Source organism: Embiotoca jacksoni, unplaced genomic scaffold (assembly GCF_022577435.1).
Source record: "Embiotoca jacksoni isolate LCO1_2020_lvr unplaced genomic scaffold, fEmbJac1.0.p SCAF_9, whole genome shotgun sequence".
NCBI lineage: Eukaryota > Metazoa > Chordata > Actinopteri > Embiotocidae > Embiotoca > Embiotoca jacksoni.
Window position 1 is genome coordinate 17,364,403 of NW_027185447.1, and position 22,433 is coordinate 17,386,835.

The following is a 22,433-nucleotide window of genomic DNA, read 5'->3' on the forward strand; positions in this document are numbered from 1 at the left end:
AATATTCAAAATAAAATGACCAACTGTCCGAAGGCAAAGGATGAGCGAGACCTCATATTGGAAACTGTCAGTGAGGGTGACACATTTTATGATAATAATCTCAAATTGGAGACCATCACCGATGCTGTGAGAAGGTGTCCTGCTGTGGACTGTGATGTTGTGAGTGTCCCACTGCTTCCTCCAAATGGCCACGTTGAAGCACCGGACTGCTTTCTGATCCAGGCCTCCAACGACAAAAAAACCTTGCACACATCTGGTAGAAAATATACTTGTGTAAAGTATTGTGTCCATCCACTCTCCGTTTGCACTCCTTTAAATTTAAAGCGCTGACAAATTTTGATTTTCAGAGGTTGGTGACTCCAAGAAGAAGAAGGAGAAGAAGAAGAAGAAGAAGAAAGTGGTGAGAGGATTCTGCTCCATCTGGAAAGACAATATTTTCTCCTGCATCAAATTGCCTGAGGGACTATAATGAATAAAGTTGGCTGTGAAGATTTTGTTGTAAAACTCAATCTGTCTGCTTTAAGTTGCACCTCATCAGTTTCAGCTGTGCTGAATCAGGCAAAACTGTTTCCTCAAGTTCTCAGGATTTTTACTTCATTTACTTCAAAGCGATTTCTACTGGCAGCATGGTGGCTCAGTAAGTGATGTCACCACACAGCTTTGGGGTCCTGAATTAGATCTTAGCCTCTTCTTCCTCCGAGGAGGAAGATGGAAGGAAGGGTGTCCACAGCGTCATGTGTTTTTTTTTCCCCAACTGGTCACGTTTCCATCTACAGTCCACGTATATTATTAGGATGTTTGTGGACAACAACTGCAAATCAGGATGTAAATATGCTCTATTTACTATTCCAATATCCTTTTGCTAATAAGAAAATGGGTATTGGTATCAGTTTGGTAGATTGCTAGATGACGAGCTAATTTAGCTGGTCACAAAAAGCTGATCTAATTAGTCTGAAGCACGCGAAACTCATTAACACTATCAGCCTACAATTAGCAATTATTTTAAACAAATGTTGTGATGTTAATGTTTTCTTGTAATACGTTAAGGTACCTAACACGTTTTAAAATGATAATAATAATAATAATAATAATAATAATAATAATAATAATAATAATAGTATTAAGACGATTGACATGTCAATATATATATTTTTTTATAGTCGATTTGAGACAGTTTGTGCGATCTAGCGCTTTTATTCTGAAGGATCAGACCGGAAGTTTAGCTGTCACTGCAAGCGGAAGTGAAGCCGCTGCTGCGAAACTGCAACATAACGTTCCCGTGAAGAGGGGCATTGGACATTGCACAGTGAGTCGGAATTTACTCGAATTTATCGGAAACGAACAACAGGTCTCACGTAGACGACTAGAAGTCGGCCTCGTTTCGATGCAGAGGACTTGATTCGGCTTGATTGTGCAGTAAAACAACTTATCATCTCCCGACGCGGCTAACGGTAGCTACGTTGATACAGCTAATACCACTGACCGGTAGTTTATCAGCCGTCAGGTCTGCGAGGAGCGTTTACGCACGAAAAATCAATAGTCGGGACGTGTTACATTTTAATGTGGGTTGGTGGAAACGGTCGTCTTTGTCGTACTGTCGATTCAACTGACCGCAGCAAAAAAAAAAAAGAAAAAAGAAGCGACCATCCACTGACGGTTAGTGTTGTGTTGCGCTGAAGGTTTAAACCTTTTCTCTATTTATTAAAGCGACTTAGTTGGTTGGACATCTTTCCGCCCTCCTCCTCCTCCTCCTCTCCCCCCCCCCCCCAAAAAAAAACAAACAACTTCTCTGCAACTGTGTGATGTTACAACTCCCCTCGTAGGTTGGTAACACTCGTGCAGTTTCTCTCCTCAGGTTTTGTCGCTGATTAGGGAGGGCAGTGATACCATGTGGAAGTCACATGAACGACGAGGATGAGGCGTAAACAACACGGGGGCAGCTTCAGGAGTGAGCCGCTGCACCGGGTCTGTCCCAGGAAGAGGGTCTGCCTGTAAAGACCCCTGTGCCCTCCTCCTCTTCCTCCTCCTCCTCCTCCTCCCACCCCCACCCCCTACCCTCTCACCCACCACACACACACTTTTCCCCTGAACATTTAGGATGAACAGTACTACTCAGCCCCCTCCCATTGTAGATGGGGATGTGGCAGTGGGCTATGTGTTGGTGCCATTTCTCCTTATAACCATCATTGGAATAGCTGCAGCTGCGGTGAGTGGTCAGCTGGAGTGCATGACATCGGATTAACTACACAAAGTTCACCTGCTGAAAGAGACACAGCTGTCACATGAGGAAGTGAGCTGTCGTATGAGGAAATTCGACACTTCAGTGGAAATTGCAGCATGAATTTACAGCAGAATTAAATGCAGTGTGATTTAAGAGATCTGCTCGTATGTGAAACACTTTTCATTTGGTCTGTTTCAGATTATGTACGTTCGTAGGAAAAGGAGGTGAGACCAAAAACTACACGCATCGACCTCTTGGCACTTACGATAAACTCGTTAATTGCTTCACTTCTGTGCCTCTTTTTTTTATTTTGGCCCTTCAGAATTGACAGACTTCGTCATCAGCTGTTACCGGTTTACACGTACGATCCTTCAGAGGAGCTCAATGAAGCTGAACAGGAAATGTTGTGGAAAGAAGAGGACACAAGGGTATGATGCACCACTGTTTTTCAAGCTCCTGACGTTTTGTGTTGTCTGAGAACACCCCGGGAGACGGTGATTGTGAAATCAGATGAAAATGAGAAAGATCATCAGTTAGAAAAATGTCGTTTTTCAAAGTAAAGTTAGTATGAAAAAAAAAAAATCTTACTGTAATGCCAAACATTGAAACACATGTATTCTTGCAGCACGCCAGATGCAAGTATAAGTGACCACATTTTCCACAAAAGACAGGGGGAATCCATGTTCACTGGTTTTGGTTCTCGCATAATGTATTTCCTAACTGTGCGGTTGAATTTGGTTGCAACATTTACCATTGGAGCACAGCAGTTCCTTATCGGTTGGGTACTTCCTCTTCTACATAAAAACATAGCTGCAGGAAGTATAGCAGAAATATTTGCAGAAGTGTAGTAAAAACGGTAGCATTACAAATTTCAGTAGCAAGAATCAAATTCCATTTAGGTGATCAGATGTTAGAAACTTTCCATTTGTTCAACATTTTCTAAACCCAGTGTTTAGACTAAAACAAAATAGGCACCTAGAATAAACCTGGTGGCACTTAAATATCTGAATGATATCTGGCCTTAAAGAAGGGTTTGAATGTGTAAGTCACGGCAGAAAGATTTAATTATTAGTCTCGTCGATTCAGTTGTTCTTATAAAAATCCTTCTTTTTTTTTTCACCTTTTTACGTTACCCGCTGTTTTTCTTATCCTCTGCGTCGTCTGTTGCATACACACAAATCATTAAAACACTGAACACTCAGTAAATATCTGAGCCTAAATTTCAGTCTTTATTGGGTGAAGTAACACTATTACATTAACATCGAAGCATGATTCCCATTACATGGACTGAATGGCTTCCACATTTCTTCGTAAACATTCAGATAACTGTGTTATTTGTTCCAAACTTCTGTTATTTTCCACATTCAACGTGCCATATTCAGAATTTAGACACCAAACCTTCCAGTTACTCTACAGTCATGCAGAGTCTGGACAAACACTAGGTGGCAATGTTCGCTCTGTTCAATGAGTTTTCCTCCTCAAGGTTCAGATTGGATCTGTGGCATAGTGGATTTGAATAACAGGTCAGATTATACCTAAATCACAAACTCACAAAAAAAACCCTTTTCATCACTCCCTCTGATTTGCAGCCATACAAATGTTCGCAGTTGAATCTTTTTTTTGCTTTTGCTGTTTATCTGTAAGGCTACAGAGAGATTGAATTACATTTCAGGCCATGCTTTTTCTTTTTACACAAAACCAGTGTATTTGGGTGATAGTAGAAGTTTCAGAGGCATCAATGTCACAATCTTATCACAAAACAACAGAAACTATCCCCATGGCTTGGTACCCAATAATGATAGTTACTGACAATGTCTTACATCTGATCTCTGAACAGCTTTACATGTTTTCATTGGAAAAAATATTTCTGTTTAGTTGTGCTTTTTTTAAAAAAAAATTTTTTTTTAAAGACTGGTCTCACACTGTATCTCGTGTTCAGGTTGTACAAGGTTGGGCCAGAAGTTATCAACAGCGACGCCCTCTTCTGACCAAAGACGTCAACGCATGATGGCAGTAAACCCCATCACTGTGGAGGCAACCTTCAGCCACAGAGATCAGTCATTGTTCAAATCATGCACAATACTTTTGTTTGTTTATTTCTGCTCCTGTTTGCCGTTTTCGGAGTACATCATCAACAACAAGCATTTCTCTGTTTCCTGTGTTATGTACAAACTGACTGTTCATTTGTGAAGTTCTGATGCCAACCCTGTGTGCCTACTAGAAGCGGTACCTTAGACTTATTTATTTGAAAATTATTTATTCAGACGTGTTTTTACTGTGGCGTGACTGAAAGTCGAGGAGGGTGGAGGATACAGGTTGCTGCAGGCTGCTCTGTTGTTTACATTCATCGTGCTGTTGTGGGCAACATGTGGTGAGCAGTAATGTTCCTGTGGTTTCCAGTAGGCATTCGTACCAACTGTAACCTGTTCAGTGTGATACGAGTATTAATGTTCTGCTGTAGTTAAACTGCTGCAAGAAGGTTTGTGATCATCACGTGAAATACTTCCAAAAGACTAAATTTGAAGATAAAGTTCAAATTTGCTGGGTTTGGTACAATTATTTTCAGTTTTCACGTTGAGTCAGAAGGATGACTGACCCGTTTTAATTTGATCACAGGACGTAACTAGCTGCTCCGCCATTCACATCTCTTTGTGGTTTAGCCAAATCCTATGACTCCCATCAATGGCATGAAAAGCCAGATTTGGAAGTAAATAACGCCGACCTCCTCTCCAAATGAGTTGTGACTCGTGCCCAAAGTATGTCCTGTCTACAAGGCATGGCACCAGCAGATTTACCTCTATTTGAAGAATGGGTTCAGATGAATGCCATAGGTCTGACTGTATCAAGCACTCAGGAAACACTGCTTTTTTTTTTTTTTTTCCCCTCAAAGAATTATAACTTCTCCCGACCTTTATTTGCCTTGCATTTATGAATGTAAACTAAGAACAACGGACCTGTTGACGCGATCAGGTGTGACATCGAGGGGTGCTTAAGAGTTTGAGCCTCAACATGAACTCCTCAGTCCTTTTTCCATCTCAATGTTCATTTTCTATGCATTATCTTGAGATGTTTGTTGCATCTTATGTAGGAAACCTTAGAAGTGGGCTATTAATACTTTAAATTGTACAAAAGTTTGACAAGATGACTGGTTTTCATTGGTGAACTTTGCATTGAAGGCTCTGATTTCAGGTGATACTTTTAAAGAACTACTGATGTAATTTTGGCAGCACTGTTAAAAGGTTTCAGACTTGTACTACTGTTTGCTTTAGGAAACCTGTTAAGGCTGTTCATTGAAACACTGAGGATGTAAATAAAGTCATGAAACGTCCATCTTTGTGCCGCAATTCATTTTCATTGGCCGAGCTAAGTTTACATGCAACATCACGACTGGCGTTGACGTCCTGATCAGAAAAATGTGTAGCAAAAAAAAAAAAAAAAAGGCACGAGTGAAGAAAACGTGACAAAGAAAATTCTCTTTATTGACCATTTCTGATACAAATTGTTGTAGGGCACCATAGAAATATAGACATTGTACATTTATATACGGTGTACATGAAAAAGAATGATCCCATCCTATTGAGTTTACAGTATATAAATCAACGTATGCATGATGTCGGTATGTAAAATGACATGATATTGTCGAGGGTAGTTGGAGGAGGTTGAGAAAGACATGAAATGACCGTTCAATGAGTATGGCGAGTGTGTGGTAGTGCCAGACACACGGTGGCCAACGGAACAGTGGAAAGAGCAGCCAGTCTAATCACAAACACACAAACATTTATCCATGAAAATCTGAGCCAACATTTCAGTGCACCAGAAGAATCTTTTTTTTAATTTTTTTATTAAGAAGGATAAAAACACACCTGCTAATCTACCACAGTCAGCGAACGCAGTCGTCAAGCTGACAGGTCTCCCTGACTTGCTTCACACATTTAAAACAACCTGTCTGCAAGCTGCGGTTATGAACGAGCCAAGACGTGTTGCGAATGTACACAATCACATCACTTGACATCTTGGATACCTTATTACAGTCAGGTAAAAAAAAAAAACCAAACACAAACTTCCAACTCATGCCAAAGGTTACATTTAAAAAAATAAAAAAAATAAAAATAAAAACCAGTTTAATGCAATTATATGGTAAAGTAAGCTGTTGAGTGAGGTATGAAATTCCAGGCTTTGTCTCGCCTGTTTGCAGTTTTCCGGGTTTCGTAACTGAGGTTGTAGCAGCTTAGGTGTGTGGAAAAACCCAGTTAAGTGGACTGTCACCGCGGGTTCCCTGACACTTAGAAATACACACACACACACATTTATATTCTCTGTAGCAGACCGCATACGACACACATCTTCAAAAAAAGACTAAGAAAAGTATATTACGGTACTAAGTGATGACAGAAGGACCAAGCTAAGGTGAAGCAGTGAGAGCTAGATGGAATGGAAAATAAAAAAAGGTACAGCCCTGTTGGATAGTAGTGCCACCAACTATCCTCGATTACAATCAAACTCCTCGTTTGACCAGTTACAGCTTGCCTTAACGAGTGATTGAGCGAGCGCTTGGAAAACTGAGGACCATGTGAAGACGAAGACGCCGATGTAACAGCATTTGTAAAAGCTCCCTGAAGAAATGACACTGATGACTTTCCGCCTGGAATTCTGCTAATCCTATCCTTAAAAACACACATTATACCAAAAAAAAGATTTGAGTTGTATTATGACATGAAAAGCAGCACACTCATGTTTATTTTTATTTTTCTTAAATGGTATGTAACCCGAAGGAACGAAAACAGTCAGTGATGACTAATGAGAAACTTTACATCTCTCCACTACACGCCGAGGACTGAGAAGTTCGAGAAGCATCACTAAATCTAAACTGTCCTACAGGAGGAGGAGGAGGAGGAAGAAGAAGAAGGGTAAAGATGGTTCTGCTCTACTCACTGGGCAAAAACAGTTCTGCAGATTAGATATGGAAAAGACACTTCTACCATCAGTCACCTACTCTCATCCTAAATGCTGAAGCTCAACTCCATCTAGAATACGATGCAAACACGAACACACAAAACCCCCCCCCAAAAAAAAACCAACAAAAAAAACAGCAAGTATAGGTAAAATTCACCTTTGTCCAGTACAAAACATGGAGAAAAATCTATATGTCCTACCATCTCAGATGCAGGTACAACAAATAAGTAACATTAAGCAGAGAAAATGTCCTACAAACCATCTTTAAGGGGGAGGGGGAGGGGGGGGGAACGGAAACGTCCGGGCTCCTCGGAGCACACTTTTTGTCCAGTATAAAAGACTTGTGATAACATGACATGTAGAGAAAAGGGCTGTTTACCTTTCGTGTAATTCTTAGATCTATGCTTGAGCAAGTCCATCGTTCTATCCAGTGCTGTTGCATGATATATGTACTGTGTGAAACCTCCTCTGGCAAAGGGGGGCTTTTGTCGTGAACAGTGGTCATGTGGTGGCACTGGTGTTGGAGATACAGCCCAGTTCTGGTTAACAGTAAGTCAGTATATTGAGTGAGGTAGCATGCGTTGTGAATTACTGGTCCTCTTCCTCTTCCTCCTCAGATGATTCCTGGGATGCCTTTTCTTCCTTCTCCTGTGACAGCAAAGCAAAGCAAAAAAAAAAAAAAAAAAAAAAAAAAAAAAAAAAAAAAAAAAAGCAATAACAAAAAAAAAAAAGCAACAAAAAAAAAAATGAGTCAGGTCTCGACTACTAAGCCCACAAGGAAAACACCTCTGAAGCGCCCGCCGCCGTTTAGATACAGTAGTTGCCTGGGATTCATGCCTCAACACAACTGTTTTTACTTTTAATGACCCCAGGCACCAACATGAAGAAAATAAATATCATATGTCTCTTTGATAAACCGCTGTGGCATGAAGAACACCCAGGGGAAGGGTGAGCCATCTGTAGTGAAAAGTGATTCATAACGGTGGTGAGTCACAATGAGGCATTCGGCTCGTTCTTCCCTTCCCGTTTCCTCCTCACACTCACTACTGCCCAAGATGTTCATTCATAAAAATGAGAGGGCTAGTTATGAGGGTAACTTTGGGTCATTCCTCTCCGTGACTAATGCGATCCAGACGTCTTTCAGAGTACGCCCTAACCACTCATGCACATGACAGAATGTTACTACAAGACCGCAACTTCTTCCTAGATTAAACACATGCTTTTCTGACCGGGTGCATATAGTCTGGAAAGTCAGTTTGCAGTGACAAAAAGAAAGAAGAAGAAAAAAAACAAAACATCCTCCTGTCATTGTTTGGTTTAAGAGCACCCCTGAGGAAGAAATGTGCCTTTTAATACATAACGTAACCAGGAAAGGACGCGGCGTGACCAAGCAGTCGTTTTGAATGGACACGAGAACCAAAATAACCGATGAGTGGAAATGACTCGTCTGAGAGGAAGATGGCAGGAAAGGGAATTAGTGAAAATGCAATTTCACCCTGCAGACAGCCATACCAATCGTAATTCAATTAGGAGAGGAATGGTTTAACAAATGTGAGCACTGATGCTACACTGTTCGTCTAAGGGCTCTTACCTCCTTCTTAGGTCTTCCCCTGCGTTTTCCTCCTACTGCTGGGGTTGCTGTTGCCTTCTGTGAAAGAAAACAATACAAGATCAGTGGGGCTGCGATACGTTTTATGTGATCTTCACGCTCGGTGTCCTGCACAGGTAAAGTCAAGACTTGTTTTTTTTTTTTTTTTTTTTTTTTTTGGAGGGGATGTTGATAAGGACATGAATCTATGGTATAAACAATCAATATTTCCACAGAGCTTTGCTTGTAGCTACCTGCAGATGGCAGCAGTAACGCTGCAATGAGACAGAAGGAAAGGGGGCATTGGGTTCATTGGCTATTATCTGGAAGGCCGACAGGAACTGCACACAGGGCACTCCAGTTCGCTGGCCACCTGGTCTGAGGCTCAGAGACAGCTGGTGAAACTGAGCGGAGACACAAACCCTCTGCAGCTCAGCCTTCGCTGATAAACCTATATCAATACATGTATGTGCGTCTTCCGCTCTCTCTCTCTCGCTCTCTCTATCTCTCTCGCTCCCTTTCCCATACATAGCAGCGAAGACGGAGCACACGGGGGAGCTGGAGGGTTGGGGCGAGGGAGAAAAATCAGTTGTTGCTATGGAGACGGCCGGCAGAGAAGAACTAGGGCTGTGTGCTGGGTGGGGGCGGAGGGGTGCTTAGTGTCAGCTTGGAAACAGTCTTGCGGCCTCTGCACCTGCACCGCACTGTGCATGACAAGCTGCAGGAAGCTGGAGGACAGGAAGTACAGAATGAGCATCTCTCAACACAAAAAAAAAAAGTAAGACGGTAAACTACGGTCTTTACAATAGGAAACACTAGCCAGGCTATTTCTGACACTAGGAGGAGGAAGCAGCCAGCAAATATAACACAAGTAACAGCAGGACATCCTTTTAAAAGGATGAGGTTAGCTACCGTTAAAATGCTTATCAACCAAGAGGAGTTGAGGTTTCGAAAAAGGAAGCACTTGCTAGTGAAGATGTGGTGACTAATGCCGTGAGCTGTGTCATCATGAGGCTGTCGGTCTTGGCGTCGCCGCTATTCAGACTCAGGATGCTAGCTGCTGCAGAAATCTGAATTTCGTGGCCATGTGAAAACACGTCTGCAGTCTGCACCGACTTACTTTGCCCTTGCCGGTTGCCTTGTTTTTGCTGCCCTTCGGCCGTCCTCTGGGCCTCTTTGGAGTAGGGGACCCACTTGGTTCCTGGCAATCACAATCAAGACAAAGTTAGGATACTACAAAACATCTGGAGAATATTTCAGTAACATAAACACTTGAGGGGATGAATTTCATTTGGATGCATTATATCAGGAAGACAGAGGCTTTAAAAAAAAAAAAAAAAACAACTAAATATGGACATGGATACATTTCTATATGCAAGAAAGTTGAATGCTCAGAGTGAATACCTTTTAAACCGGATGGGTGGTTAGAGCTACAGGTCGCCATAATCTCGCATGGTTGACTCAAGACACAACACAAACACTGGTTCAGACATGCCTGAAATCTTTTTTTTTTTTTTTTTTTAAACCCCAAATTAAAATGTTTTGAGCAGCCACTCTGATGCGTAAAATATGCACAAAAATACTCCCGAGTTAACATTTAAGGGATAGTAATCATCTCCAAAAAGAAGAGTTCTCCTCGAGCGCGGAGGTGAGCTCTCTTATTCATGCGTTAACTTGTGGTTGTGAGCTATGTTCATGGTCGACTCATCTCCTGTTGCATTTCTAACATGTTTACAACCGCAGCTCATAGCAACCAAGCAATTCAATAGTAAAACACACCGGGCTGAGTGACAGATATATGAGCCACTCTGCGCTTTGACCCTGCTATGTCATCCATTACATGAGGAGCAGAGGTGGGTCGTGAGGGGGGTTAAAACCGGTTTAAAGGTGTTGGGTTACTGGTTGCTTACAAACCGGTGCAGGAAGTTTGTTGTAGACTTCTACGCTTACACCGATAACGAGGAGTGAGCAAATGGTCAGAGGGGCATGCTGCTGCCATATCTGGATTCATTTCACTGAGGGCTCAGTAGAGTAGACGTGGATATGGATATGCATGAGCACCTTTCCCTGCAATAATATCTGCCAGAGCATCAGCTGCAGCAGATGTGAGCTGGAGGTTTGTTTTGTTTATCTGCTCCTACCTTACACAGATTGTTGTATTTAAGCTTGGGAGATGTTGTCATGACAGAAAACCTGATAGTGGCACGCTTCCCTATCAAAAGTAAGAATAACCTGACGCTGCTTACGTCAGAGGTTATTTACCTGGGGCTGCTGCTTGCGGGGTCTTCCACGCCCTCTCTTCTCTGTAGCCTCCTTCTCCTTCGGTGAGACTGTCCCCTTGTCGCTCATGTTTGCTTAGCTTTTCCGACCTGGGTAAAATAAATCACACCGCTCGGTGTTGCTGCAAGTGGAGGCGTCGAGATCTCTCATACACATATTCTCTCTCTCTCACACACACACACACACACACACACGTATATATTTTCTCTCTCTCTCTCTCTCACACACACACACACACACACACACACACACACACACACACACACGCATAGAAAACACTCGGGCTATTAAACTCGGTGACCGCAACAACAGACCGAAAACGACCGGCCTTACCGCACACCGGTAACGCGTCTAACTCAATTAATCCACGCTTATTTCCAGGTCTATTTCGGTCTCATCTGCGCTCCATTACACCGCCGACGGTGCCACACAAACAAGGGATTGACACCAAACCGGCTCGTATGTTATTGCTGGGACTCAGCAGGAACCTGCAGAGGACTACTGAACCCAGCGCTCCCTTCCCGTACCAACCATGTTTAGAGGCCCGAGTGCTGTAGTTGTTGTGGCCGAGCATCGGGCCTGCGCACCGAACTATCTCACAGCATGTCTGCACGCCGGGGCCACGGAGATATATCTGCCGAAACACACACACAATGGTCGGTGTGTGCTCGGTGGGATTTTCCTGCATGGGCGCTCGCATTTTTGAAATGGCACAAGGAAAAAAAAAAAAAAAAAAAAAAAAGAAGAAGAAGAAGAAAAAAAAAAATGCAAGAGAGCGAGGTGGCCGAGTTCGTCCGCGGCGGCCGGAGCAACAAAAGACGGCTTCATGTTTAAAGCATTGCCGCCTCCTCTCACCCGGAGGTCCAGCTCTGTAAAAATGCATTAAACCGGCTGCGGCTTATCGAGCATGCAAAGTTTCTCTCGCTCTCCGTCGCCTTTCTTGCACTCACCTCTATCGCTCGGTTATAACCTCTGGTCTAAATGCAAGACGAAATGTTTCCTCTAAGCCTGGCTGGTTGTACCCGGTTAAAAAGCCTTGCACTGATCTATAGGCTACAGCCTTTATTCGTCAGACAACACATATCCCGCCCCTTTAAAAGACCAGCTCACGGAGCTTTAAAAAAAAAACTGTTATGAATTAGAAAAGGAACAGCATCGATATTAAAAAAAAAAAGGAGAAAAAAAATAAAATAAAAATAAGATTTAACATTTTTACCAGCAGGATGAGAAGTTTATCCCGACGACGTCCTGTAAATAACACGTGCGTCTTGTCTCCAGCAGATAAAGGAAAAAGGCGCCAGCCAGGAGGAGTTTTGGGGTAATTTATAGAGCCGCCCTCATGGGAGCAGAAACACTGGAGGGCGGAGATATGATAAAATGGGCCACCAACAGTACTAGGAGCCCCCTCCCTCACCTCCTGGATACTTTTAATTCTCCAGGTTTGATCATAAAAACAACCCAAAAACAAAGATGTAAAAAGTTCATAAAATACTTCATATTAGAATAAATGGTGTTTTGTATGCGTTTGCTCGACAGCACATGCCACAGTCTCCGCAGTAATGGTGAATGAACTATGACCTCCCCCAATGTAAACACCAGCCACCTGAAGCTCAGAAAGGATTCAGGATCCTTAACTCAAGTTAAAACAGCAAAACGACATAAAAAAAAAAAGTGCAATTAAGGGTAAAAAAAATAATCTGTATTTTTTTTTTTTTTTTTTTTTAATTCATAATTGCTACTTGAGGTGTCAGAAATAAAAGTGCTCCATATTTTGCTGCTATTCTAATGTGTAAGAAACTGGAGCTAATTTGAATTTACTTGATAAGTTTTTGAGTGGTTTAATGTTCAACAAACTGATCACAATTAATTTGTAATGTAACTTCAAAATAAATTGTCAGAAAAATCAATCGACCTTCTATAACCAAAGGGTTTTGTTTCATGGTTATTTATATGATTTTTTAATACATGTCATAAATTCATCTGAATTCATGCCAAGCTAAATAGATCAAACTCGGGAGCAAATAACACTGGACGTAAAACAAGTACAGCTGGAGAGGCTGCTACAATGTCTTATGCGAGTAAGATTTTTACTGGTATGTTGAAAAAAGAGAGTAAAAAAAATTTAAAAAAAAGTTTCTATCTATTGAGTTGTACGTTTATGTTTGTAAATTCAATAGCCAAATAATTTTTTTATAAAAATTTCCAAAGTCCGTGCTGAACTGGGCAGAAGAGTTCTTATTGTATTTGCCGCTTTCTCTGACTGGAAACTTTTGCGATTTCCAATTATTACTGCAGAAAACAAGTCATATATTATATTCCCCCAAGTTTTTTTTTTTTTATAATACTGTACAAAAATAGCGATGTAACATGGTGCGCCTTGGCTAGGGTATTTTTAAAAACATTTTGAAAGTCCAATCAGGCTAATGAATAATTTTAAGGGTCTTCATTGGCAGTTACTGAATTCAGAAAGGAAAACATTTGGAAATGTTCAGAACTCAGAAGGCAGAGTTTGTGCAGTTTTAGGGAAAAAAAAAAAAAATGAAATAACAAAATAAAAACACTCCATCTGACATTTAACTCTTCTGTCCTTCTCTGTTGTTTAATATCTGATGAATTTAAAAAAAAACAAAAAACAGTCTATAATTGGGGAGATTCCAGCTGCAGTGGTACTTTAGTAAAAGTTAATTTGTGTTCACAGAAAGGTCACTCAGCTAACTTGTGCGAACAGCACATCACTGCAGATTTATTTCCAAAAGGACATGGTGTTCCTAAACTTTGGAATATGTTGTTTAAGAAGTGAGTAAAGTCTTTCACATAGCCAAAGTCACAAAGAGCTTCATGTTGACTAAAATTCTATAAAAACAGTAAAAAAAATGACTCATTTATTACTCATTTATCCACCCGAGTCATAGACCTCTTTCATTCGTAGAGACATATAGGTGGATCTGTCATGTTGTTTCCATCAGGTGTTGTTGTGACCATTTTACATTTAAAGTAGACAAACTTGTGATGTTGATTGCACGGATGCAGTACAGAATCAAGGTGAAATGCCAAACTGTGGTCTAATCAAAGCATGTAAATGACCAACCCATCTGGAGTTGATGGGTCCTCTGCTCTCCAATTGAAAACAGATACTGAGAACGTAGAAGGACCTGAAAGTGGTTGAAACGGGGGGGGCCTTCGTCGGTGTGTATTCCACCTCATAGCTTGTTTTGTCAGGTCCGAGTCTCAAAGAACTGGACGCAAACAAAAACATCAAATTACTGACACCCCCGAAGCTTTGTCATGCGCAGAAAGCGGGCAGATGTCAATACACTGTACATAGTCGACGAGAAGAGTAGGAGTTTGGTGAAAAGGGGATTGGGTAGGGCATGAATGGAAAGAGCGCTTTTCTCAATGAGACCAATGTTCTGCTCAGCATGTGCTTGCCTTGCATGCCACCTCTTTCCCTCCCAATTTCTCACTCTATTCACTTCCTCCCTCTATCTTCTACAACTACTCCAGCCCCATCCCCCACACCCTCCACACATCCCCGCCATACCAAGCCCCTCGGTGGATGGAGACAGAGGGAAATAGGACTACTCTGTGTGTGTGTGTGTGTGTGTGTGTGTGTGTGTGTGTGTGTGTGTGTGTGTGTGTGTGTGTGATTGTGAGTGAGTTTGTCTGTGAAGAATGTCATCAACCACTGGCACCACCTGGAGACCAAGGAAGGGACTGGTTAATGTAATAGTCCAAAAACAAATGTTTGCAGTTCACTGCAGTGAACTGCAAACATGGTTGGCTATAAAAAAAAAAAAAAAAAAAAATTATTGCAAATATTGGAAACTGACCAGAAGTACATTTTATCTAGGTATACACACTCAATTGTGAGTTTCTTTTCTTTTTTTTTTTTTTAGGCACACCAACCTAAAACAAATGCAGTCTAATCTCATGAATTCAGCATCCTCAGGATATAATGTTCACTTTTAGTTGAAACTATTATATTAAGGCGTTGATTCAGCTTGATGTTTATGGTTCGTGGTGCTGTTAAACTGAATTATTTCATAAAGAGATGTGTTGCTGTTATTTAACCAAATCTCTCCGATTCAACAAGGTGGGCAAAAGAACAGAAATACCTGTCGATATAATGGAATGCAGCTCAGCAATACAAACGGTCTCTAAAAGCATCATCAAGTTGAATTTGATATATTTTATTTGCTCAAGTTCGATTTACCCAACCAGATATAAAAAAAGAAATGCTCCTAAGAAGTAAATATTACCACAGTAGAGATCTACTGTAGGACACTGTTGCATCATAACTTCAAACACAAAACACAAAAGTCCATATTACTTTCAAGGATATAATAATTTCACACATTAATTCTTAAAAAATGGGCAAACAAATTTGTAATCAGGTGCAAATCTTAGTAAAATAAATTCAACACTTTAATGAAATTTCCTTCACAACCTTTTTTTGTTTTTTTCTCCCCATTCGGGGATGTTATGGAATTAAATTTATTCTGAAAACATCTCTTTGCATTTCATTAAATGCATTAGGAGACTAAAACCGTACATGTGATGACCTTAAACACCAGAATGACCAGATCTGAACCCCCCCCCCCGAGCTGAAGGAGTCCACAAGGCAAATTTGGTTTAAAATTTAAATACTAATCAAATCTTCCGAGGGACGAAGCAGATCAGAGCCGTCTCCTGGCTCGTGAACTCTGCAGCAGCTTCGGGCAGACAGAATCCTATTAACCATCGGGGTTGGGGTGGGGGTGTGGGGGTGGGTGGGGTGGGGGTCTTGGCCCACTTTGGCATGCTTCCCCCTCCCCCCATCTCCGTCCTCCTGCCCTTTCTCTACCCCCCCCCCCTTTACCCCCACTCCTCCTCCCCCACCCCCTCCACCTCCCCCTATACATGCTCATCCGTCTTCCCCTCCGGCACTCTCTCTCTCTCTCCAGCTCATTCTAGCAATCCATTTTTAGGCGCTGTGTAAACCGCAAGAGTGCTGCAGCCAAACCAACTAACAGATGTGGACAAAACATCCTATTCCTGTGCCTGGGTTTCCCCCTGCCTGTGCTGCTGCCGCTGCTGCCGCTGCTGCTGCTGCTGGCCCTGGATGAGCCTGAACATGACTAACACATATACACATATACCCCCCCACACACACACCCACACACACACACCCACACACGCACGCACGCACGCACACGCACGCCTCTCACATCCTCCCTCTCATCCCCCCCGAAAGAAGAGATGAGAGAGCAGCGAGGAGAGAGAAAAAAAAAAAAAAAAAAAAAATCCGTCGGGAGGGGAGAGGAAAAGTGTGGGATCAGTTGAAATGAAAGGCGAGGTGGGCGGAGACAGGAATCCGTGTGTGTGGGTGTGTTTTATACTTCTGCTGAGGGGGCGGATGGAGGTTAGTGGGCGGGGGATGGGGCCCGGCTTATTCCGCCTGCTCATGAGTAGTAGCCTATCTGACTCACACAAACACAGGAAGTAGCGCGTGCTGCCTGTTTAGTGAACGCGGCGCTGTATTTATGTGATACTCCCTATATGCAGGGAATATTTGGGACTTTTTTTTTTTTTTTTTTTTTTTTTTTACACTTCTATCTTTCGCCTCCTTAAATCGGAAAGTGAGTCAACGCTCCGCTCTCCCTTTCAAATAGTTTCATTTCCACATCCGGAGATTTTTTTTTTTTTGGACGGAGATCCAGCGGCTGCATCAGTCATCCTGTGACTCAAGCTTGTGAACATTTTTTAGGGGAGAAAACTGCCAAATTTGAAACGTGCTTTTGGCAACAACAGCATCAACGTACTAATAGATCTCTTTATTAAATGTTTATTTTTTTGATTATTTGTTGCGGCTCGGATAAAATTTGCGGTTGGAAATCACTACAATCGCATCCAGTTCACTCAATCATAGTATATTACAGCGAAGAATTATACATCGACTTGACTTTCTGCATTAAAGAATAGTCAAAGCACTCATCACATTGGCTTTATTATTATTTATATACTATGTAATATCTATTCATCTCTTAAGGCGAACTGTCATTGCTTTGTGCCTTTGGCAGAGGACACTCAGCTACAGTGCAGCATCACTTAAGCCGACAGCAATAATGACAGATACAAATTAAATATTATATATATCATTATGTATATTTTGAAATCTCGACCATAGACAACCCAGATATATTCTGTCACCGTGTGCCCTCATCAAAATAAGAAAAATAGGTGCATATAAATGTTGAGTTAATACAATCATGGTGAGTAAAAGGTACTCTGCTGTATCGACCAATAGGTGGCAGACCGAGTTTAGATTTGAAGGCCAACACCGTGTGACATCTTTGAGAAATGCCACCATCTTGTGGTGATACATGCACATAAGCAGCACTTTAAATATTCCTTTCCTCTATTTCAAAACGTTTCTTGCTGCTTATTTACATGTTAGACAGAGAGAGAGAGAAAAAAAAAAAAAAAGGACAAGTAGCACCTCCTCGTCCTCGTTCTACCACCACCCACTATGAACAGATGTGTTGTGGTGTGATGATACCCTCCTCGTGTCTCGGTGATAAAACGCATCTCCGCTCTCGTTGACGAGGATGTTTCCTGGCAGCCGAGCACAGCAGTGATCACGGCCAGCAGAGGGTAGTGTTACACTTAGGAAAGTGATTCAGCACTGATTCCTCACCCGAGTCTGATGTATAACAGCTGTGTTGTCACAGAGGAGGTAAAGTAAAATGCAGCAAACATCCATCACTCTAGAAATTGTCGCGGTAATATGTTTCCTAGATAATCCATCATCTACATTAGGAGCTATAGAATTTTGCTGTGAATACTAAGCCATCGTTTCCTCAATAATTCTCATAAAATTAGAGCGCAGCCGGCCAAACTCTGGTGTTTTGGTTTAAAGCCTGTCCTCTAGAAATGCCAATCGGACGCAGCTGAATTAAGTTACGACTTAATTCAACCGACCCCTCTTCAGGTCTACAGCCAGCTAGAGCAGAGAAAGCAAAGCAGGTGTGTCACTCTGACGGATGAGCATATGTTCAGAGCGGTTGGGAGGAGTAATAGATGAGAGTCACCTTGGTGACGGTGCATCTGGACTTTTAGAATTCACGCCACCCCTCTCTGTCTCACCTGATTGATCAAAAGGGAAGGAGCCCGCCTGCCCATTTCGGGCCTGTCACATCCCCGCGTGGCAGCTGCAGTCCCTGGAGAAAGCGTCTGGCTCGGACTGCATCTGGGATGGTTACTTATTGAAGCGATCTGCGCTGGGTTTTATCAGTGTGTTTTATTTCCATGTGGAATTGAAGGCAGATTTTCTTGGTAGAGTGCTGGTGTGATGACCAGAACAACCCGGCTTTACAGTTGGGGATAAAAGGTTTACAAACTCCTCCACACAAAAAGGTGCCGGGCTCAGCTGCAGAGTTGAGTCACTTTAACATTCTCCTCATTGATTGCATTTTTACTGGCATTCCCCCCCGACTGGCAAATTGGAAAGACGGTACTCCCGCCTCTCAAACAGAGGAAACAGAATTAATATGTACAAACACAGTGACATTTCAAGAATATCACCACAAAATGTAGCGGCAAGGGAGATGTTTAACTTTCCTTGTTTCTTCTAAAACCTACACACTATATTTACATTTAAAGGGTCAGTGCAGCAATTTAGTAATTCACTTCCATACATTTTAGGGGACTCACAGGTGACAATTAAGAAATGTAAAAAAAAAAAAAAATTAGAGATAAATTGATTTCCAGGTTTCAGAAAGAGTAGCTGCATATTTCACTGATAAAATCATTATAGTTATGGTTATCTATTCAGAGCTACAGAAGACACTCTGCAACTGCTTTTAAAGGCTGACTGATACTCCTCATGATGAGTACACTAAATGTTGGGTGTAAAACAGGTGTTGTCCTTTAAAATAACTCTCCTGTGGCAGTTTAGGACTCTGTTTTGGACATTTATTTTACAGAAAGTCTTGCCAAAACCTGATGCCTACATTACCCGCAGGTGGTCACTAACTCCCATGTGTCGTCCTCGTAGCGACATGGACAGCCTCGAGCTGCTAGCCTCAAGCATAAATATGAAGAGGTCTGGTAAACACATCTTTGTAACTCGACACAGATTTTTCTTTTTCATTTTGAAACTGATGGATTTCAGTCGTAACCTATGCTGACTGAAGTTCCAGTTTATCAGACTTCTTGCAGCTCCCTGTGGAATCACTATTTTTCACATATGCAGTGATACTCTTCAAGAGCTGTAAATAGACTTTGATGTCAAAAATCCCCTTTAAACCCTATGATTCATTCATCTGATAAATAACACATCACTTTGGGTCCTTGATGTGTGTCTAGACAGGTCAGAAAAGAGGGGCGGCCTTCAGATAAGCAGCCTGTTCTTGGAGCCTGCAATCCAGCTGTTGTATCTGGGAAGTCCCAAAGTGGTGTCTGGAGTAATATCAGTTGACAGGCCCTCTCTCTGACACCAGGATGTCCGTCTCTGGCCTTGACCACATCACAGTGTTCAGTATCCTGTGTAAGCGGGTGTCAGATAGCTGCCTATTGATGAATGATTTGAGTTGCTGAGGACGGACTGCGGCGTTGCCACCCGCGGGGGTTCGAGGCGAGACGGATGGGTCCATTTGTAATGTAGAGGGGGCCCCACAGCTGCATTAACTATTTAAGTGTGGTTATCTCAGGGTAATGGTACGCCAGCAGCACTGAAACAAACTACAGCAAGAGAAGGTGTAGACCTAATGTTGATGTATGGGCCCTGCTTCTTTAGATTATATGGCCCATTCTCCAATCTGACTGATTATCTGTGAAATGTCACAGATGGTTTAACAGGGACATGTATGAAAAGTGTTCAGGTTAAATTAATGTATGGACAACATAATGGATGCTTGACATCACAAGAATGCTAATCACAAACTCTACATTCATCTGAGAGGAAGCAAAACCTTTAAACTATAAATTGGATTTTTGGTTTGAGTATTTAAACCTTAATGTTAAGTGCAACTGGCTGTTGCTCTTCACTGAATGGTTCAATCAAGCCTCTTCACACATGGTTACTCCACCTGCAAAGACGACTTTGTCTCAACCACGCACATTGATCCCAACCACAGATCAAACAGTGCGAAAAAGCTTGGCACAGTGGCTCGGCATCCCAACAGGCCTGAAATGTTATAGTTACCAGTGGCCCGGCTCACAGCACGGCCAGTAAATGAAACAAAGCCCCGTAAAGTGGAGAGGGCAGATGACTTCACCTCTGGCTGGCTCTGGTGTTTGTTTTTACTTGTAAATCCGCACTTGGAGGAAGTTCACTTGTTAAACTTTCAACAGATGGTCAATATCTTTATCTGTTCCCCTGCTCTTACTGGTAAGAAGCTTGAATGCAGAGAAAAGAGGCAGAATTGATTCCACTGTACCTTTCCTCCTCTCATTTTGTCACTCTGAGGTCCGTCTTGTAAATGTTCCCTCAGAGTCGATTGGCCTGAGGGATGGAGGAGCACCGGGAGCCAGAGTGAGCCATCCATCCTTGGTATCCGGAGGAGGGTGGGGAGGTGGGGGGATGTGGGGGGGGGTTGTCGTTCCACCTGCCCGCTGAATAAATCATAGCTTAGTCCATTCTGCAGCTGCAGTCCAATTAACCAAAGGGGAACCTGTGAATGTAGTGAGGTGGTTTGATTAATTACACAGTAGTGACAATACACACCATAGCTCACAGCATCCCAAAGGCCAAACACAGAGCACAGCTCTACTTTGCACATTTTAGCTTCCTTATGAAGTATTGTTCCCTTTGAACATACAATATTATTATTGGAAGTTCACCATTTTGCTGACAGACAGTAACTAATTATGTCCATATCAAATGCCTGGTCCACATTCAAAGTGGTCGAACATTTTGCACACTAACAAACAAACGCATGTACATGTTCACACACACACACACACACACACACACACACACACACACACACACACACACACACACACACACACACACACACACACACAATACTTAAACTTGTGCAAGGCTAAATATCTAACAGGCAAAAATAGTCACTTCTTAGACATTAAATCTGCCTGGAATAACAATTTAAGGGGCCATTATTTCCTTTTACATAGCCCATGACAAAGCTCTAATTCTTACTTCTCCAGCTCATCTGAGTAGTGCCTTTAATTGAACATAAAAAGGCAGAGAAGAAGGTGGAAGGGAAAGGTTAATGGGACTGACACAAAGGGCAGACAGCAGAGAAAGTCTAGCTTTAAGTGTCACATCCTGCTTGCATTACAGCCCATACAAGGAGCCAATTAGGTCTGGTCAGTAATTAAGCCAACTCCAGTGGCCGGGCCCTGGCCTTAGCTTTCTGGGGGGATTAAAGCCTTCTCCAAGACAACTGCTGGTAATGACCTCCATCCTTCTATCAATGATATGTTCACAAACTGACGTTTGACTGCCGCCATATCAAATAGAAAGGTCAAAGATGATGTAACAAACGAGAACAGAGGAAAGGGGAGAAAAGGGAGTAATTGCAGGAGGGTTTGGTCAATGGGAGGAAGACTAGTCAGCCACTGTTTACTCCTCGTCCTCCTGGACCGTCTTCATTCAAGATGCTGCAGCACAGAAGATCATCATCGTGCTCTTTCTATTTCCAGCATGTGCGGCTTGTTTCGGTAGAGCAACAGAAAGACGGTCAACATGGACGTGACATTTCAGTTTAAAGGTTACCTTCAGTTTCAAAGTTAAAACTTATGCAAAGATCCCTGTTTTCTGCATGTTTTTGTATTTCAGAGTTTGTATGTGACCTCTAAAAGGTTTGAAGCAAGTTTATATATATATATAGATATATAGATATATATCTATATATATCTGCTGAACGCTCCACTTTGTTCACCAGTTTGCCCCTAACTTACTTTGTCTGCTTTGGTTTACAGCAGGTTGCATACCATGGTTGTTGTTGGAAGCAGACACATGTTGCTGTTGGAAATTACCTCAATTAGGGTGAGGAGACAAAAAATATATAAAACCAAAAAATTAGCTGAAAGAAGCTAAAATACTGGAGAGCTGAAGCGTATATATATATAGATATATCTATATATCTATATATAGATATATAGATATATCTATATATATAAGCTACTCAATATTCTATATTAACAATGGAATAAATGTCTTATGTGAAAGATGTTGTTGACATAAAGAACTGACGCTTCAGCTCTACAGTATTTTAGCTTCTTTCAGCTCATTTTTTGGTTTTATATATTTTTTGTCTCCTCACCCTAATTGAGGTAATTTCCAACAGCAACATGTGTCTGCTTCCAACAACAACCATGGTATGCAACCTGCTGTAAACCAAAGCAGACAAAGTAAGTTAGCGGCAAACTGGTGAACAAAGT

General features: G+C 42.0%; 2 protein-coding genes across 6 annotated transcripts; one reads left to right on the plus strand and one right to left on the minus strand.

Moving 5' to 3' along the window:
- The first annotated feature begins 1,229 nt into the window (after positions 1-1,229).
- smim29 (small integral membrane protein 29) lies at positions 1,230-5,549 on the plus strand. 3 transcript variants are annotated; one of them, XM_069140341.1, is made up of 5 exons: positions 1,230-1,306; positions 1,843-2,206; positions 2,420-2,445; positions 2,544-2,649; positions 4,161-5,549. In XM_069140341.1, the coding sequence occupies exons 2-5, from the start codon at positions 2,099-2,101 to the stop codon at positions 4,227-4,229; spliced, it is 309 nt and encodes a 102-aa protein (XP_068996442.1). In that variant the 5' UTR covers positions 1,230-1,306; positions 1,843-2,098; the 3' UTR covers positions 4,230-5,549. The 3 variants fall into 3 exon arrangements, with proteins under 3 accessions (XP_068996442.1, XP_068996443.1, XP_068996444.1); XM_069140342.1 differs by having other exon boundaries at positions 1,242-1,306; positions 1,856-2,206; XM_069140343.1 differs by lacking the exon at positions 1,230-1,306 and adding an exon at positions 1,319-1,656 and having other exon boundaries at positions 1,856-2,206.
- A 130-nt stretch (positions 5,550-5,679) lies between these two features.
- On the minus strand, positions 5,680-12,331 carry hmga1a (high mobility group AT-hook 1a). 3 transcript variants are annotated; one of them, XM_069140346.1, is made up of 5 exons: positions 12,259-12,331; positions 11,025-11,131; positions 9,883-9,963; positions 8,766-8,822; positions 5,680-7,822 (listed from the first exon to the last, which is right to left on the minus strand). In XM_069140346.1, the coding sequence occupies exons 2-5, from the start codon at positions 11,109-11,111 to the stop codon at positions 7,763-7,765; spliced, it is 285 nt and encodes a 94-aa protein (XP_068996447.1). In that variant the 5' UTR covers positions 11,112-11,131; positions 12,259-12,331; the 3' UTR covers positions 5,680-7,762. The 3 variants fall into 3 exon arrangements, with proteins under 3 accessions (XP_068996447.1, XP_068996445.1, XP_068996446.1); XM_069140344.1 differs by lacking the exon at positions 12,259-12,331 and adding an exon at positions 11,993-12,097; XM_069140345.1 differs by lacking the exon at positions 12,259-12,331 and having other exon boundaries at positions 11,025-11,959.
- Positions 12,332-22,433: the final 10,102 nt, after the last annotated feature.